This window comes from Corvus cornix, chromosome 1A (assembly GCF_000738735.6).
Source record: "Corvus cornix cornix isolate S_Up_H32 chromosome 1A, ASM73873v5, whole genome shotgun sequence".
Classification (NCBI taxonomy): Eukaryota; Metazoa; Chordata; class Aves; order Passeriformes; family Corvidae; genus Corvus; species Corvus cornix.
Window position 1 is genome coordinate 44,412,738 of NC_047057.1, and position 19,911 is coordinate 44,432,648.

Genomic DNA, 19,911 nt, shown 5'->3' on the forward strand with positions numbered 1-19,911 from the left:
GAACAAAAAAACCTGTCCTGGACTTCTGCTTAACCTTGCATGGCACTTGATCAGAGCCTACCAACAAAGCAGTATTTTTGGTGGATGCTAAAGGATATGGAAAAAAAGGACAACAGTTAAAAAAAATTATTGCTGTCACCTGAATGAAGAAAATGGCACTTGCCATTGCTACCCATCCAATATTCCAACTGTGTTTTTCTTATTTTATAATGTCACTTCCCAATTCCTCTACCCTGCATTTCTGCAAAGGTGTTAGTATGGGATCATCAGAATCCCACAGTTCTCAAGCTTTGCTAAAGTTACCATAAATGCATTAGAAAATTGCAGGGTACAATTTTAGAGGAGGGGAAATGAGAGACACAAATAATGGTGCCATAATATCCACCAATTTTGGTTTCATTTTGCACAGAACTTCATACTTTCATAGCACTTAATACATTCAAAGTGCATCTTTAATCAATGTGTTTTCCAGTTGGATCACTCAGTTCTTCTACACAAATTTTCTAAGGAGACAGGAAGTTCTCTGGAAAGCAGGAATAGTCTGGCCTAGTGAATTCCTGTGTCTTATATTTAGGAAGTCATGGTGATTGTGAGCTCTCACCTAAGTTGTTCAAAGATTTTTTATGCTCAAGCTTTTCCCAGAATTAAGGCTCCCACCCATCTGCCTTTTGCATTCAAACCTGGTCTAGAGGTAACTGCATGCCCCTCAAAAAAGGAAATATCTTTGCCCTCCCCCTTCCAGGCTAGGCACACTAGCACACCATACTGTGTCTCTCGGCAGCCAGCATCTTGTGCCTAGCTGCCCTCAGAGGAATAGAGACTCACCAGCACTACATGTGGAATTTCTTAACACATAAGCCAGCAAAGGTTAAGGGGTGAAATGGATATTTGTGTTTCTGGATTCATGTTTTAGAGCAGAGGGGAGTCTGAAGGCAAATTTGTGAGCTAAATTCCTTCCTCAAGCCTGTGAGATAGGAGGCAAAACATCACAGTCACATCCTTCATTCCTTTCAAGAACAAAAACTATTTTTGTTGCGTATTACGAAAAGTTTTATTCTTTTTCCTCAAGAGAGACCACATCCTAGCTGCCCACCAGCCTACTGTCAAAGTCCAGCAAACAGAGAAGACTGAACTATTTTCTTTAATCTTGCCCTCAAAATAGAGTAACCCTTTTTTCCCCCCCCTCAAAATCTAGACAAAAAATTCAGCCCAAATCAGATATTCAGAATTATCATCTCCACTCAAACATTTAAGGGGTTGTAAACTTACTACCAGGGGAATAAAATCCCACCAACACACTATTCCAGCTCTCATAACTTCTGGCCCAGTATCCAGATCAGTGTCACCAGATGAACATATCACTTGTCAGCAGGAAAAATAACAATGCCACACTTGAAAGTTTTTAGCTCTCCTAGAGAAAATGTGAAATGGGATCTCAGTACATCTGACAGCTCAAGAATCAGTATAAGATGAATGAAGAAAGCCTTTTTTTTTGGGATCAGTATCAGTTTTTAAACATTTAACATTAGCAATTCTGCTGTTTACCCCAAAATATCACTTGTACAGAATGTAACTACACCTGCACTCTAAAAAATTAAAAAGGAAATAGAGTACAGTTGGAGCTAGTCATAAATATGAAAAAGCAGATAAATAATGAAGAAACGCTACCTGTACCTCCCTTTCTGTGACCACTAAAATTTGAAGTATGCCTAGTGGTCCTTTCTGTATTGTATTTAATAGGCCTTTTTCCATTACATGAATTTAAAAGAATATATTTGAATTCTGCTCACGGAAAATTTTCTCCCCTCATTAAGCACAACAGCAGACATTGAAAACAAAACCAGAACTTGCCAGTGAAAGTCATGCTTCAATTAAAGCCATTTTTTTTTGTAACAAAGTACGATATTTGCATCTTGTAAGTGGAGCCAGAGCCATCTTCCTTTTGAGCACTGTCCTGCAAACATTCTCACACCTATGAGACTTTGTTTGCATTAATTTAGTGTAGCAATTCTTATAAGCAGAAATTACTTATATGGTTCTATCTACTGCTGAAACAACAGGAAAAAAATGAATGTTGTGATCTTTTTCTTGTATGCCAAGACCAGTGTTAGAAGAGAGTATGGTCTTCCCTCAGCTGTGGTCAGGACTTGGGCCATAGCCTGCCCTCAAATCACATTCAGAACTATCTGCAGAAATCATCTCTCACCACGAGAGGACTCCTAGCTGGCAGAGTAAGAAATGTGATTTATGGAATACAAACACCACAAGGCACCATTTACTCTCATTTCATTCAACTTCATATCTCCTAGTTGAAAAAAAATATCCTATGCTATCCAGTTTATTGGAGGAGAGTCAGGTTACACTAATAGCAGAGACTAACCCATCAAATCAACATTCACTTACTCCAATTAATAAATGTAAAGAGATACAAACCTGGGACCAAATTGGGAGATAAAAACTGAATGGAGAAACATCACAGAGAAAAGTGACATTCCTTTGTCAAAGGAAGATTTATTCATAAAACAGGAAAGCAATTTCCAAGCTGTTCAAAATCATTTGTGCAACAAGAAGTTAATATAGCACGATCCATATACAAGTCCAGAAATTCAGTCAGACTCACCGCCCCTCTTACTCATGATGAAAACTCTTGAGAAGTCATTGCTGAAGGGTTGACAAGTCTTACGCTTCCATGAGAGGACATTGGTGTGGATTAAGTGTCATTTTGCAAGGTGAAGCAAATATTATACCCAGTAAAATGCAGAAGTGTTCTAAAATCCCTGAAAGAACATCGGTGGGAGGAAAACACCTCCTTGCCCATTCCCTGAAAGTGTTCGAGGCCTGACTGGATGAGGATCTGAGCAACGTGGTCCAGTGGAAACCACTCTGATTCTATGAAACGTAGCAAGATGGTCAAAAATTAGTATTTCCGTGGTCCTTTAGAAACTGAGAGAGAAGCAACTTGCCCCAGACATCACCCATCACCAGAAATGTGTGTAAGGACCAGGAAGGGAATTTCCATTTTCATAATATTATGGCTGTGTTTAAGTTTAAAACTAACTTCTCAGCACTCTGGAGCATGCCCCTGGCACAAGCCAGGTGGTCTCAGGTGGCCACAGCAGAGAGTACCAACACACTCCAGGTATGCCCTGGTAGGCTGTGGGGAGGGCAGTTGAGGGCCTGCAAGCACCATCAAGTCAAAGCCAAGCTTTCATGATCCCTGTTCCACCCTCCCTTTGCCTCCTGCCTCTCCTGTCACCTAGAGACACAGGCTACGACCAGCATGGGAAATCCCTCATTATCTTGCTTGCAGCAGTGGAGGGAATCCTAAAACAAGGTATTAAGCTCAGAAGTCCAAATGATCTGTCTAATCTGGTTTTTTCTTTATTATTATTTATTATGATGACTAATAACTTCAAGACTCCATCTCAGTACAAAGACACAGAGAAGCCTGGTACAGGCTTCTTAGTGGAAATGCAGAGCTAAACAACATGTTTGTCAATTAGCAAACCCCCCAGTAAAGGGTCTGACTCAAAGTAATGAAATATGGTTAAATCTTATTAGTTACAACACAGTGGCATTTTCAGTCTAGGTGTGCCTGGCACAATGCATTGAACTCAATACATAATTCAGTGGCCCTCTTTGCAGAGCCACGGCCTAATGCCTGATCTTACTGCTGCTCTTTAAAACACACAAGTTATATTTATATTAAAACTAGCAATGGTAACAGCAGCAGTTATTTCTACTGTCAGAAGAAATGCAGGCCGTTTAGTTTGGGAGTGCCATCCCTTATCACCTCTGTGCTGCTAGGAGGTCACCCTGCCCAGAAGATGGAAACACAAGAGGAAAGCATCATAGCTGGCGCACAGGTTTTCACTTCTGGCAAATACTTCAGGAAAACCAAAGCAGAACTCACCCTCTCTCCTATGCATAAGGTGACTGTTTTTTTAAAAAGGCAAGGGCAGATCCTGACCTGTGCTAGCCTGAGAAAGGGAAGGGGATAAAACCTAGAAACAAACTCCACAGAGAAGCAACAATATCATGTCCTCAAAGGTCAGCTCAGGTTTTCCAAATCAGATGTAGTACAATCTGTCAGCACAGGATGTAACTAAAGAGTAAGGGCTCCAACAGAGAGGGAGCATGAGCCTTGGGGAAGAAAGAACTACCAAAATGTGGGACACTTTCCTTAGGCAGCTGATGGAGGCTTCTTTGCTGAGGCAATATGAAAAGAACCACAAATACTGTACGAAAATTCACAGTGAACTCACAGTGATTAAGAATATGATCCAGCAGGCTTTCTCTAGCTCTTAACGTCTCTAACCTAAAATCTACCAGTTTGTAAAGGCAAAAGGACCATGAAATGGAATCCAGTCTAGAAAAGATATAAAAAAGAAAGTAACCAAAATGCTTTAACCTTAAGTTCCAAGTTCGAAAAAATATGATTATTTTTTTCCCCTCAGGCCATGTATACTATTATTTTCCATGTCAAGTACTTGTGCATAACTTTCAGCTTAGCTGTGCATGAAAGCAAGGCTGTGAAGCAGAGGCTTGTTTTTGACAGTAATGATACCCAACCCACACCACTACACAGAGACACACCTATCTCTAAAAGCAATAGTCATAAAACAGAGAAAAAACAGGAAGTAAGTCACTTTACATAGTTTGGTATTTAAAAGAAAAAGATCCAATCAAATTTCCTCTAGGTTTTGGGTACCTTCATGTGCTACCACAGAAGAAAATCCAAACTAAACTAAAACCCCATAATCCAAGACTATTTTAGAAATAGCAGATTTTGAATGAAGTCTGAACACTTTCATATCATCTGTCATATTGATAAATTATAAGTGCATACAGTTAGCACTACCTTCTAGAAATTATCTAGAAGACATAAAAGGATCAAAGGACCATGTGGATGGATGGTCTGGAAGGATCAGAAGTGCCCATACTTTTCTGTTTCTGTTCTTCCAAATAACGTAAACTGTGGAGAAAAATTTTCCAGGGACAAGGAATGCAAAAAATCACTATTAGCAACATCAACTAAATCCTGCTTCTCCAAAAGGTGAATTCCATTTCTCTTACAAACTTCTCTCTGCCTCCTGTTTATTAAGTGCCACAATCAGTTGGCCAAGTCATCTAAACTACATGCAACACTGCCTGAAGCCTGTAACCAGAAAGCAAGAAGAAAGCAGTGGTTTTTACAGCTTAGGACTGGTGCAAATTCACAAGGCCTAAGTGGTTGATACCATTAGGTTTTTCATTATCCAGAAGACAGCTACATATGCAAGTGGGTGTCAGAGGTAAAAACTTCATCATTTCAGTTCTTATCTACTTTTTTCCTGTCCTAGCAGATAAAAAAAAAAAAAAGAGCAGACTTCCTCAGTAGTACCAGATCATCTCATCCAATTCTCTCACAGGAAGACACCACCAGCTAGGACACAGTCATGCCAGAGGCATTTCCCAGGAAAACACAGTCATGTGGAGGCATGTCCCTACACATACCCAGTGTAGCCAACAGTGAAGGCAGTAAGAAACTGCTGTGGTGAAAGCCCTGTTTAAGCATTCACATTTGTCAGCCAGTGGATTCCTTTCTTTTTCTCAAGCATTTTCTTACAAGGCTAAAAATAGTTCAGCGGTGAAAGCCATTAATAATGGAGTGAACTGTCGTGGGATTTGGTGTCACATTAACTGTATAAAGAAATAACAGCACAACAAGGGCCTGGTTAATACTGCATCCCCTGTTGAACTCAAATTAACACCTAATTAACACGACAAGGGTTTGCATTAAACTCAGTGCTGAGGCAGTCCATCAGCCTTTCTGAAAAAAAACTGCTCCATTTTTTGCTGTTTTCCAGTTCACTGAAGCACAGACATTTTAGGTCAGCAAACACCACAACACAGCTCTGATCTCCTGCACCATATGGGCCACAGAAGTCATTCAGGAATCCCTGCAGTGAAGAGATGACTTCTGAGGCTCATGAACAAACACTGACCTCAGGAGTTTGTAGATGAAGCAAATCCCAGGCCTGGTTATGATTTGCACTAAGACTAGTCTCCATTCAGGACTTTTTTTAGCCCACTAGGACAGACTGAAGGTGCAAGGATCAAGTCCTGTCCTTCCTGGGCAGGCAGCTCTTGCTTTGTGTCCCAACCTCTTACTCTCTTAAATGTAATTCAGTCTTCAACACAGATTCTCCAAGGTGCATAAGTGCAAAGAGAAGGTAAAATTTCCAGTATGCTGCTATTTGTGACTTAAATCATTACATGAATCTCAATTTTGAGTAGTAGAAGGCTAGAGAATAACCCAGCATACCTCTCTCTCCCAAAGAGGTATGAACAGATGTATAGTTTCATGGACAAGGCTCCAAAGCCAGACGGGAGCTGCTGCCTTTCAGATGGAGTGACTGACAAAACTGAACTGGAAGTAAACGCTACAGTCTCAGTGTTCTCAAGAGTAACCATGTTAAGTCAGAGGAAGCCAAGAGCAACTACTCACTGATGTTTGCAATGATGATGGTAGCACAAAGGATTACTTTTAAGAAGTTCAAAACCCAAACACAAGTCAGGTTAGTTTCTCTCCAAGGATTTCAGAACCTACTTTTACCTATATGTTTTTAACACACATGCTGCATTTTCCACTATTAGGTTAATCATCCTTTTTTGTGGATTTGAGACACTATTTCTTAAATCTCCTTCTACAAAGAAAACAAATGGATGACCTAAGAAAGAACTGAGACCTTGCAGCATTCCTTCTTGCAGGGCAGATGCAGGAGAGCCCTAGCACATCATTGACAATGCTGGTTAAAGACCCCTTACTAAAGGTGAGGTGCACTACCTCTACTCTTAGAATCATAGAATCATTTAGGTTGGAAAAGACCTCCAAGATTATCAAGTCCAACCATTACCCTGGCACTGCCAAGTCCACCATTGAACCATGTCCCTAAGAGCCACATCTACACATTTGTGCAAATACCTCCAGGGATGGTGAGTCAACCACTTCCCTGGGCAACCTGTGCCAGTGCTTGACAACCCTGATGCAACTTGAGGCCGTTCCCTCTTGTCCTGAAATCCTTATACAGACAGGGAGCTACACATACATGAGTGGATGAAACATGGAAAGCAAGCCCAAGTCTCACTGTGTTTCACCCAACAGGCACACATGCGCACACAGAAAACTATTAAACCAGATCATACAGCCACCTTCTGTAACTGGCTTCCCTGGTTATTGCCACCTGATACACTGAACAAGAATGAAAGTCACCTGAACAGGAACTGGCTTAAGATACTGAAGCCCATGCATTTAATCCCTGAGTGGCTATCTTTAAAACAAGGGCATAGTGATATATAATTTCGTGGAACCTGAGCTTTCTGCAGTCTTCTGAGAGGATCATCTGTTCCTGTCAGGACACTGTCCTCTGTGGCACCATAGCAGAGCTGCATTTGAAGAAATAAAAGTGTAGGAAAAAGTGAAAAATACCATCACAGTGTGCTCAAACACAACAGTCATTAGATACCCCAGCTTATCAAAGAGGATAGATAAACAAACAAAAATTAGTTTGTCTGGGATCTGTCTTTGGGCCTCTCTACCTGTGTGCTCCCAAGTACAGCACTGCACTGTATTGCAGAGAGAGATCCTGCCAGACACCAAACTGTACAGACACTGCACAGCCCCAGACTGTCAGGAGCAACATCTATTTTGCTAACATATCAACACAGCATAATGAGAGCAATATCTAACAGGGAAGAAATGTTCCCTGAGGATCCCACCATAGAGCAGAGACGAGATGGCACAGTTAAAGCATTAGCAGGAGCTTTCACAGTACCCCTGAGGTGCCTGAGGTTCTCACCAACAGGCTATAGCCTGATGCTTAGATACTGATAATAAAAAAAAAAAAAAAAAAAATCTTGCAGTCCCAGGAGAAAACCAGTCATACACATCTCCGGTACCTCATCATTTGAGCTATCTTTGTGTATTTCTACACAATTTAGAGGCTATAAATCATCTTATTTTAAACAGCCTGTAAATCGTCTTATTTACATCACTACATGGGGGCTTTTGTATATTTAAAACCCTTTGATTGCCATTGGCTATTAGATGACTGACCTGGGCTGTCTAAGATTCAGATACCTGTAGTTAGGCAGTCAGTCCCAAAATATACCACAATAGAGCAGGAATTATCACTGGGTTGCCCAACTCCCAACATTGTGCTTCTTAGCACATTTAAAAACAAAACAACCAACCAAAAATACATTTTTAAAAATTTCTTGTGCCCGTCTGTTTGTTTTCTGGCATTGAACCGTTGTTCAGTTTTCCCAGCTCTTACCCACGTAATGTCAGCTCTTTTCTGTCCTCTCTATGCATATGCTGCTCACATAAACTCTTCCTAATTAGGGTTGCTTTATGAAAATCAGCCTTGCCCTACCCACAAAATACATTTGCTACAGATGACCACACAGTCAATAATTATGAGAAATAAAACTTGTTCCACTTTCAGGTCACATCTTCTATTCTGCAAAAGAAATGCACCACTGAAATGCCAGGTTATTGCATTCTCAACTGCTATTCAGAATCTAAAGAGTCACTAAATCCAGAAATAGGTTCTGATTTTGAAGAAATCTTCTGTTGTCTTCTCTTACAGTCAGTACAATAAGAATAAACTTATGGTATAGAGTATCCTGGATATTATATCAGAAAAGAAAACTATATGACTTAAAGAAAGGAAGATGACAACTTTTAGTGATTTAATTTGCTTTAAAATTAATACTAGCTAAAACAGGCAAGGACTGTTCATAAATTTATACCACCCATTTATACCACTGCATTCTGTATGCAGGCATTTGAGTCAGCAACAGTGAAAGTGATCTCCTGGCCAACTTTTCACAAGCATATGATATTAAAGTCATAAGGTGAATCAACTGCTAACTTGACCAATGAAAACTAAAACGAGCCCCTGCAAAACAAGAGATAAGTGAGGAACATGACAAATATATTGGAACACTTCAAATGCAAGTCTTCCTCTGTTTTTCCAAAATGAAGGATAATTGTAAGTTGTGTAGAATCACAGAATATCCAGTTGGAAGGGACCCAAAAGGATCATCAAGTCCAACTCCCTGCTCTTTGCATGACTACTTAACACTAAACCACATGACTACAACAATGGTCACAGTAAGAGCTGCAAACACAAACAACAGAAATACTGATTAACCTATTTTCTAATCTTTCATAAATTTCAAAAGTACAACAACTCCAGTAAATACCACTATTATCACATACAGCTCATGTCACCTAATTAATCACTGGTAGTTATTACTGCCAAACTCTTGACATTTAGGATACAAACACTCCATCCTACAGTAACAGTCACCTCTGCAGGCTGACTACTACTTGTTCAGCATATGCACAGCACAGCTTGCTGTTGTGGAAGTGAAGAGGGCAAAAGACAATTCAAACTACAGTGTTTGAGCATCTGGAGAACATCTGGAGTACTCGTAGGCTGCAACCATAGCTGACCACCTAGTCCTGGCTGGAAAGACAAATAACAGCACTATCTAAATACAGTTAAGTTGTACTCAGGAAGTAAACAGTGTTCCCTAAGCAATCCAGAATGATAAAATTCTCCCAACAAGGTGAGAAGGGTTAAGTAGGTACCATTAGCGTGGAGAAGTAGACAGTTTCTGCCTTCCTGTAGCAGCTGTAGGAGTTACCCCCTGGAGAGAAGCAAAAGCATGAGCTGAGCAGCAAGGACCTCAACAGCACTGAAGTCAGACTAGAAGGTTGTTTCTATTTCTATAAGTGCAACCCAGCAGTTGTCTGTCTGCTAAAGATAGCCTGAGAACCTTCCTCAAAACTAGATGATGACTCCTCCACTTGCGTGAATGCAAAGCCTCTTGCACTGCATGAGCATGCACTCACTCCATCTGTCTAGGATGGACAGACAGTGCAGGAGGGCTTGCAGTACTTACGGTGTTTCTGAAGGCTGCTTTTTCTGACCAAAGACATGTGGGCAATATTTCCAGGATGAATTTTAATAGCTCAGTATTAGTGAAAAGGCTGGAGACTCTGCAGGGACCAGAAACTACAAGGAGGACCTAGGTTTGCTCTTTTTCCAATTATGTACTTTTTCTTTATAATCCTATAAAAAGATGTAAACTGGTTTGACTTTTCATTGCAAGATTACTAAGGCAAATGAGAGAAAAATAAAGCCTTTGTTCCTTCCTCCCTACACAGTCACACACAATCAAGCTTAAAGTTGAATAGACAAGAGTGCTTGCAGATTGGAGATGCCTAAAACTCTTCCATGTCTTGTTCTCAGGCTAGTAGGATGAGCAAAAGAATAAACCGAATAATTTTATTAATGCACTTTTTGATCAAACAAAAGAGTAACAAAATCTTCATTGCTTCTGCACTGCAGAGCAAGCTTTTCTGAAGAAGTGCAACCACCTTTTTAAAATTTTTATAGTGCTAGTTTTCCAAAATATTCTAGATCTATTATTCACAGCCAGTTCATTCCTGCTCTCTGCATTAGCTGCATCATGCTGTGGGTTGCACGAGCTGAACAATGAGGACACAGCACGTGTTCTCTGCACTGAGTGCAAGACTCATGCTGCCTCCTACTTCACACCCCTCTTTGGTCAGGTCCCTCTGCCATGTTTGGCACTTGTACTGTCCACAGCTCATCCGTGTGATACACAGTCTCCTCAAGCCACCAAATCCAACACAAGAAGACATGAAGCAGGAGAGGGACTGCAGTGCTCTCCTTGCTGAGGATATTTCAAATGGTGACACTTCTCTCCTAGGCCCCACTACCTAACCCACAGATATGGATTAGAGCTATGACTGCTCCCTGTTCTCACGACAAGTGGCTCACTGCATCATCCAATACAAGATGTCTCTCGACTGGTAAAAAACAATGTTGTGCTTGAACATGAGGTTTTTGACAGCTGCTAGCACTTCCCATGCTCCCATGTTTAGCTGTCCTTTATTCACTGCAGCCTGCAGAGGCTTCCTGAAAAGGCAAGAGTTTGTCCCCATCTACCTCCTCCTTCCTCACACCATGATCCTGGTAGATTCAGAGGAGTCTCCTGTGGGAGTCACACACCAGGAAGAGATGTAGGAGAGAGTGCCTGTTTTCCTCTAGCACCACCTCTGTTCTCACAAAAGCAGGCACACAGGCTGGGAAGGGAGATGTCCAGGCTACCCTCCAGAGAGTGGGGAGAAGTCTCTTTTGTAGTCACACTTAAGGGAGTTAAATCCCTTGCCCCTCCTGAGGTTACTGGGAGTTCTTGCTTTTGATTTCCAGCATTCAGATCTTACCTTGTTTAGGGAAGGTCAACTAGCTATTGGATAATCCACTCCTTTTTCAACACAAAATGGAAACCCTGGAGCATACATAAAAAAAAAAAAAAATCTTTTTTTTAATTTAATACTCTCTAACATTCAAAAGGAATTAGATAACAGCTATAATGACCCCACCTACTCTTGATCCTTTCTGCTGCCAGAATGTTTTGTGTAATAAATCATGCAAGTGCTACATTATTCCAAAGCTAAAAATGGAGCAGAGTCAGGAGGCGGCACAGAGCTCTGAATACAGAATGCAGAGTCGTATTTGATAACATCTGCACTCAGTCTGATTTTAAGCTTCCTCAGGTTAGGATAATGAACTCAAATGAGAGGGGAAAGGTTCACTGGGTGATTACAGCACAGGCTGGCTTTTAAGCCATTTTTCTTTCAACTTCACTTTCACCACATTTTGATTTAGATTGGGTTAGCTCCAGGAACGGGTTCTGCTTAACAGAACACACTGAAAGCATCCTTTACAGCTCCCCAAATCCAAGACAGTTGTTGAAGTGCGGTGAGAGAGTGCAAGTGAATAGCTGAATGCAATATAATCTTTCCTCAAATCAGAGGGATGAGATCAAATTCTTTCCTCCAGGCCTGGAGAGAGAGCTTCTGAAAAAACAGTCCCACTAGCTGTGCTGGGGCTAAAATACTGATTTAGACCTTAAAATGAGTAACAAGCACAGATCACAGGAGTGGACTTGATAAGGCAGCTTATTCTAGCTAAAAGCAGACACATTATTCCAGTTGCCCATTATTCCAAAGGCCGTTCCCAAGCACCTTCACTGTAAGTAATGGCTATCCACACTGAATAAGTAATCAGGCTAAATGTGACATCCACTGCCTTTGCAATGCTAACCTAAGGTATCATCTGAGCTTCTACTAGGTTAGTGGTGGAATGAAACTGTCCAAAAGCTTATTCCTAATGAGAGGTTTTAACATCTGCTAGGGAGAAGTCTGGTAACTCGTGAGCAGAAATTTTAGTCTTTAGGCTTTAAGAACAGTTTTAGTTAAAATAGCTGATTTTTTTAGATAGCTAAACCCATACCTTGTAAGCTATCACTAGTTTAGACTGGATAAAACACTATGTTTCAGCTACTGACAATGAAAAGCTTTTGGGACAGATTCATACCAGGGAACTGAAATAATAAATCAAAGGAGGTTTGGTTTTTTTCCCCAAGTAGTCCTAACATCTAGGAACTGAACTTCAGTGAGAGCCGAAACTCACGGGGAACTAATGAAAGCACAGCTGCAGGCTGTTAGTCCAGGAAGTTTAACACCCACAGCTGCTGGAAAGCACATGGACCAGCTCAGAGATTTCTGGCAAGCTTTACTGCCGCACATTTACCCTGTCAATAACCTTCTGTGATGCAAAAACATCTTAAGGGTTCTTTCCATATCCAGATGGTGTTGTTCTTTCCAGGCCAGTCTGCTAGATATCTGATTTGAAGACAGCCCAGCAGGCTACTTAGATCTTCCCCTCAGATGACTCCACATTTTCTTCTGTGACTGATTTACTGGAACAAGAAACAATGAAAAGCAAAACTCAAAATCACTACTTGCAGATGTGCACAAACTACAATTATACTGAGAAATCAAATGGAGCCACCTCACTAAGAACTGATCAAATAAATGACCACCTCTTCTAAAAAAAGAAGAGTAAAAAGAACAGATAATGACTGACATGATTTGAATTAATGAATATTAAGGCCAGCAAGACTATTATACTCATCAGCCAGTCTGAACTGCAAAATAGCAGCCAAAGAAAACCTCAGAACTTTTCTGTTTCCAACAAATTATTTTTAAGTCTTCACACAGGCATTCATTAAGCACATTCATTTAGTCCTTCTATCATCCTGCACTATTCCAGTTTTATTATTTTTTACAGATACAGCAAAGGAGGATGATTTTGTTGTGCCTTTCTCTGCTTTAAAAGCAGATTTACAAATGACCTGATCTGCTTTCTGAGGGCACTGCTTGGTATTCTGACTGCAAACCTGCACCAAACCATAGCCCCCTAGTGAGGAAAATTTGAGGGACAGCTAAAACATACCAGTAGTGCTTAGCTCACCAGTACTTTCAATCTGTTTTCCACTTTATTAAATTTCCCTTTTTGGAAATAATTTTAGCTGTATTTCCTATAAATACATTCTCTGCACTGTTTTCTGTCAGGTGCATATTAACATTGCAGAACACTCTCTCTCTTAAAAACTTAAGACAATTCCAGTTGATAGCAAAGTATGGACCATCAGTGATAGTATCACAGTCTTCTTCAGTTTACTCATATAAAACTTACAGCTGCATGTCCACCTATTACCAGTAGGCAACCTTAAGAAATGTAACTCAAAAAAACCCCACCCAAACTTAAAACCTATCTTTAACTGCTAACACGCAGCAAAGTCCCCATATATCTAGCAAACTAGAATCATTAAATCAATGTCCTCCTTCAGTCACTGATAAGCCCAGGAGTATTTCTTCAGTCTTACACCCACTGGGCTTGAAGCCAGACCCAAAATATACTTTGAACCTGGAAGGGCAGAAAACTGCAAGGACTAGAAAAGTTCCAGGCATGAGCATTGCTCTGGCTGCTAGGGTAGAAATAGGAGATGCAAAACCACAATGATACTACAGGGGTTGATACTTTGTTTTTTTTCCTCAGTCGCAGGATGTTGAGCAGCCAATTACCATGTCTAATAAACACCACAGTCACGACAACTGTATAAAGGCTCTGGTGATGTTGCAGGCTCCATTCCCAGAGGCTAGAAGGGCTCCACAGCTATTAAATCTATTAAATCATGACAGAATGACCCAACAGAACAAATTCCCTAGCTGATCCCAAGTTCTATACACAGTTCTCAAGGTAAAAATCAATACAATGGTCAAGTTCTTGAGCTAGACTAAAAAAAAAAAGAGTTCTTTTATTGAGTTCTGGTGCAGGAAGAACACCAGTCTATAATAAAGATATCTGCTAGGAGGGAAGGATTGCTCTTAATTTTTTTTTCCTGTCAGGAAGTATTGGGTTTTTAATGCATGGAGTGGTTAAGAGGGTGGTAATGGTGCATATGCGTTGAATCATGAACTCAGTCATGTACGTAAAATCCAGAGACAACAGAAAGATTAAACACTATCTCCATTAGGGCACCTTTAGCAAAATATATCCTTCTACTGGGGATGTATTTTTTATAAAATAGGACTTATCTCCATGCTGCAGATATCTGGGCTCTTATTCTAAAAATAATTTAACAGTTTCTCTTCAATTCAGGAAATTTAATATTATTAAGTGACTGCAAAGCAATGTACAACATTCATAAACAAGCCAGGAAGACTGCAGGCTAATACTGGCACTATCAACGTGCATAATAAAAGGAGAGATTAAGGTTGTTGCCTAAATTGCACTTGTGTAATCAATTTCTTTGGAATACTGAAGAATTGAACAAAATGATGCTTTCATTCAATTTAAACACTAACAAGAATTAACATTTGAACTTCTAGCTAAAGCAGCCAGGAATTACTTCCCCTGCTTATAGTGCATTGCTCATACTCCTGCTATAAATAAGTAGCCTAATGACATCCAAACATTCCAATCAGTCAACACAGAGACAAAAAATTAAAAAACATTTTAATACTCTTGCCATTTTACCATGCCAAAAGTTAATTAGCAGTATTAACATTCAAGTTTTGAAACCAAAACCAAGGTTGGTTTTAATGGCTCTAGAAAGTGCAAGGCTGCAGAGCAAAACTGGTCAAAGCAGAATTTCAGTATTTTTTAAAAACTAAGAATCCCCAGAATTGGGGACCTTGCTTTAAGAAAACAACCAGGAGATGTTAGATTGTGTGCTTTTAAAGCTTTTTTCTTCTGGTTTATGGGTCTCAAAATTAATATTTTCCCAGAGTCTGAGAAGCTAGAAATAGCATTTAAATGCAAGAAGCAACTCTTACCAGTTCAAAAACAAGACCCTTTAAAACCAGCAGAGTATAATGAGCATCCCTGTGAGTGCATGCTGCTAGTAGTACATGCAACTTGTTGAGGTAATATTTTATTTAATACGCATATAATGCTTACCAAGGGCAAAAAATTAATCTTTTAAGAAAGTTGCTGCATTAAATATTTCCCATAACACAATGCACATGGTTTACTGACATATCTCCAGTAGGCTGTAAGAGGAAAAAAGCAGCCTCCATCCCTCCAAGTGTGAACTGCAGTACTGCCAGATTTTCGCAGGGAGGGGAAGAGGCAGCTACCTGCCATCCCATCTCTGCAAAGTGGAGACCAGCCTCAAGAAATAAGGGGGGTAAATCTTGTAAGAAGCAAGCCCTAGGGGGTTGGCACAAAAGAGAGTCACCTGTAATTTTAGTCCTAGACCTTACTGTTCCTCTGGGCTTTTCTGGTCTGGAAGGGACTGTAAAGTGACAGGGAGAAAAAAAAAAAAAATCAGTTAAGAGGGAAAAGGAGAGGCAAGAGTGCCATACTTACAGAGACAGAGCAACAAAGGCCAGTGGCAGGAGAGAGTCCCTGCATCTGAGAGTCCTGGAATCCAAATGCACACATGGGCAACTCTAGCACTGAAAACAGCTCCAACAGAAATATAAAAGCATGTCTTTTCCTTTTCTGTTAATATGAGCCAACCATACAGAAAACCAAAAAAGATGAAAAGCAACAGATGTCTTGAAGCAGCATGGAAATTTACAGGGGCCCAAGGTTGTTGGACTCAAGTAGTAGGTCAAAAACTTAAAAGATTCATCAAATACCCATAACATTTTCGTACTGTGTGATGTTCCATATATCCATGGTTTCAGCTCACTAAGTGCTTGGAAACACTCTATCTTCAGAGCTGAGGCCACACCTTGAGTGCTGTGTCCAGTTCTGGGCCCCTCAGTTCAGGAAGGACGTTAAGACACTTGAACGTGTCCAGAGGAGGACAACAAGGCTGGTGAAGGGCTTGGAACACAAGCACTATGAGGAACAACTGAGGGAGCTGGGGGTGTTTAGTCTGGAGAAAAGAAGACTCAGAGGTGACCTTATCACTCTCTACAACTACCTGAAAGGTGGTTGTAGTCAGGTGGGGGTTGGTCTCTTTTTCCAGGCAACAAGAGGACACAGTCTTAAGCTGCACCAAGGGAAATTTAGGTTGGATGTCAGGAAAAAGTTTTTTACTGAAAGAGTGATAAAGTTCTGGAATTGTCTGCCCAGGGAGGTGGTGGAGTCACCATCCCTGGATGTGTTTAAAAAAAAGATTGGATGTGACACTCAGTGCCATGGTTTAGTTGAGGTGGCATTAGGGCATGGGTTGGACTCCATGATCTTGAAGGTCTCTTCCAACCTGGTGATTCTGTGATTGAAATTAGTTAGAGTGTTGGTTCAGGAATCTCAGTTCCACAAGCTGAGGGAATACTATGGAAATGTCTCAAGAAGATAAGTTTGTCTCTGACCAGACTGCATAAATGCTATGATGACCAGATATGAGATTATGTCAATGCCAGTAGGAAGTTAAGGCCACTCTGCACTGCCTCAGAAATTTTAATTTACTGGAAGTGGGCAGAGCATGCCCTGCCCACACTGCTCCCTGGGGCTGGCAGCAGTCTCCCTCCTCCTGCTCTGCCATCCCCTGCCTTACATAAACAAAGGTAACCCAGAGGTCATGGCAATTTCTGTCTGAATACATGTCATACAAGATATCTCCTCGCTCAGGAGCCCTTTTTTGTTTGCTTCAGATACTACTGCCTGATAAGGGAAGCAGAATCCTTTTAGCCTTGAGAATGGACTGTGCTTACAAAGGCATCCCCATCTCCACATCCTTACTTGTCAACAGGCTTGGGCTGGAGGACAAACAAAAGCCATCTCTGCTTCAGTCTGCCATGGGCGCCAAAGAAAAGGGTTTCAATCTTCATCACAAACCAGCATATTTAATATGTAGTTGTCAGCAGTAAATTTCTGATCAACTGGATGAAATGAATTTATTTCTGATTTTCTATTTGAAGGATCGTTCTAAAGACAAATGAGACAAGAATCAAGAAATAAAGATACATAACATCAGTAAACTTCACAAATCAGAACTAATCTCTTTCCAATTTTCTTTGCCAGTATAAATGCACAACCATATGAAGTTTTTATGGCTATGGGCTGAATATTTGCTCCATAGGGCACAGAAGAAAGGGGGAGACCACAAGGCTTCTCACTCCTTTTCTCCCTAGTTCTCCTCCCCATTAATCAAATCATGCCCAGTCATATGGCATGTATGGTATGGTAGATATATGTCCAAAGAATCTCCCTCCATTTTGGATCTTTTCTCTGTCTGTGAGAGCCATTCTGCAACTCTCCAACAGCAAGAAATCAATCACAGACCAGTCTGTGCCTGCATAAGAGATATGGGTCTAGGAAGGAGAGTTTGAAAGACTACAGAAGAGGAAAATCAAAGTGCAAAATCTACAGGTGTTGAAAGAAAGTAATAACCTGCTGGAAGCACACAGATTCACTGGAATGAGATTACATGCTGTCAGTTTCCATCAGTCCTCTCAACTGATTGCAGCTTTTGATACCTGCAAGCAAGATTCTCAGGTGATGGTAGATGAATACAACTCATTTCTTCCATCGTTTGAAAGTCATTAGGATTAGAGCACTGCATGCACCAGAAGCATCAAATTAAGCACCCATCACAGGATCAATCCCCATTATCCCCTGGGTTCTTGTAAATAAACACTGCAAATTAAGTATTTCAGTGAAAGCACTTATAATTTGTTTTCTTAGTTAGCAATGATTTAATTACGCCCATTTTTAAAACACAAGATAAACAAAAGTTCTCTTTTTAACATAACTAACAAATCAGTATTTTACCCCTCCCTGTTACAACTGCAAAATTATGATGTGAATGTAGAAACTAAAATCCAGCTTTAAAATCATATTAATAGGTTTAATAGTAACCAAATGAAATATTCGCATTACTAATGATTACTTGAAACAGTAGGAAAGTACAATTCACAACCAACCAGAAGTAGCAGGAAAGGGGGAAAATGCAGCAGTACCAACTGTCAAATATTTTTATCCATCAGTATGGATGGATAAAATCAAGACATGCTCTAACTTCATGCTCCCAGCCTGTCACAGCACTACACAGATTGCTAGATCAAGGCATTCAGAAGCACAGCATGGGCTGAACAAACTTTTACAATATTTTGATTGTTGGCCAAAGACACAATCTAGAATACCAGGGCAACACAAGTATCACCAAGCATGGAACAAACAGGCTCTGTATATTTGCCAAGTCATCTGACTGTCATACTCTTTAAAACAATTGACACTGGAAGAATAAATCCAGGGAATACATCCCCTCATTCAGGGGGTGCCTCAGAGAGATAGCAAATCTATTCAAGGTGTTGCCATGTACATGAAAATACACAGAACAATAAGCAGAGTAAGCAGCAAAACACTCCACAGCATATGGTTTATGTAAATTGAAACTGAAGGCTGTATACAGAAAATGACAACAAAATGTAATATTTATTGAATTCTATTCACTTGGAACATAAAGCTGGAATTATAATAACAGGTGTTCTCAGATATACGTTTGAATGCCAGGAAATTACTGCTCTGCAATTTTTGTCTACTACAAAGTATATGCTAGCAATTTAGCCCAAAATTAGCATTTCTATGTCTCCCAAGACTGGTTTTTTTTTTAATCCAGGCCAGTTTATCTTCTGCTACCATTCTATGTATTGTACACACAGCATCTTTCACACAGTATTCCACAAAAAAAAAAAAAAACAAAACAAAACACCAAAACCCCAAACTTTTATTAAAAATTGGTAAGAGTAAATCTTTTAAAACTCTAACATCCCCAGATGTTAGAGTTACAGATAACCACCACACATTACCCAACAAGTGGAAAAGGACAATGCAAACCTAGTGCTAGACTTACTTATTTCCAAAAGGACCTATTGCTGCAAAGGATTAAATTATTTTCTCTCTGTGAAAAAAGTACACAAACACTACTGAAAATAGAACTATAGGTTCTTAGCCCCTTCATACCCCATTCTATGCAAGCCACTTCAGAGCAGTGTGCCCCCTCTTTCACAGCTGTACACAATCTCCAAAGTAGCTGGTATGCTGATAGACTCAAAATATTATTTGCGAAGTTCTTTGTGAACCACTATCATACTGCAGAGCAGTTGTAGTTCCGGTTCCACAAGTTGCTTTAGTCCCAGCAGGTCATTAAAACAAGGGAGGCATTTTATACATTTCATCTTTTAATAAGTTAGAAGCTATGATTCTGTACAAAAAGTCACCCTCATGGCCCCTTCACAAGCCACACACACTGTCCTAATTACTTCAAGTAACTAAATTCAGTTGTGTAATTCTGAGCCAATTACTTTTTTCCCCCCCAAGTAGGCAGTCAGGATTTTAATGGAAAAAGTGCAGATGTGAATATCCAACTGTGTGCATTCTCTTATGTATATGTTCATGCTTCATAAACCTTCTGCCACAATTTAATTTTCACTGGATCATAAATATCTGAAGAAAATTGAACTCAGAGGATTTTCACAGAGTAAACACTTTAAACCTCACAGCTGGATTCTACTCCCTG

At 40.2% G+C, this 19,911-nt stretch overlaps 1 protein-coding gene across 2 annotated transcripts in view; it reads right to left on the reverse strand.

Moving 5' to 3' along the window:
• TMCC3 (transmembrane and coiled-coil domain family 3) overlaps positions 1-19,911 on the reverse strand; it is a 133,120-nt gene that overhangs the window by 82,599 nt on the left and 30,610 nt on the right. The window contains exon 1 of one of the 2 annotated variants that reach the window (XM_019292441.3): positions 9,644-9,708. The exons of the other annotated variant lie outside the window; for it this stretch is intronic. Within the exon in view, the coding sequence (XP_019147986.2) occupies positions 9,644-9,646 (3 nt within the window). The 5' untranslated portion in view covers positions 9,647-9,708. Of the gene's footprint in view, positions 1-9,643; positions 9,709-19,911 lie in introns of those variants that run through there. 2 annotated transcript variants of the gene reach the window in all.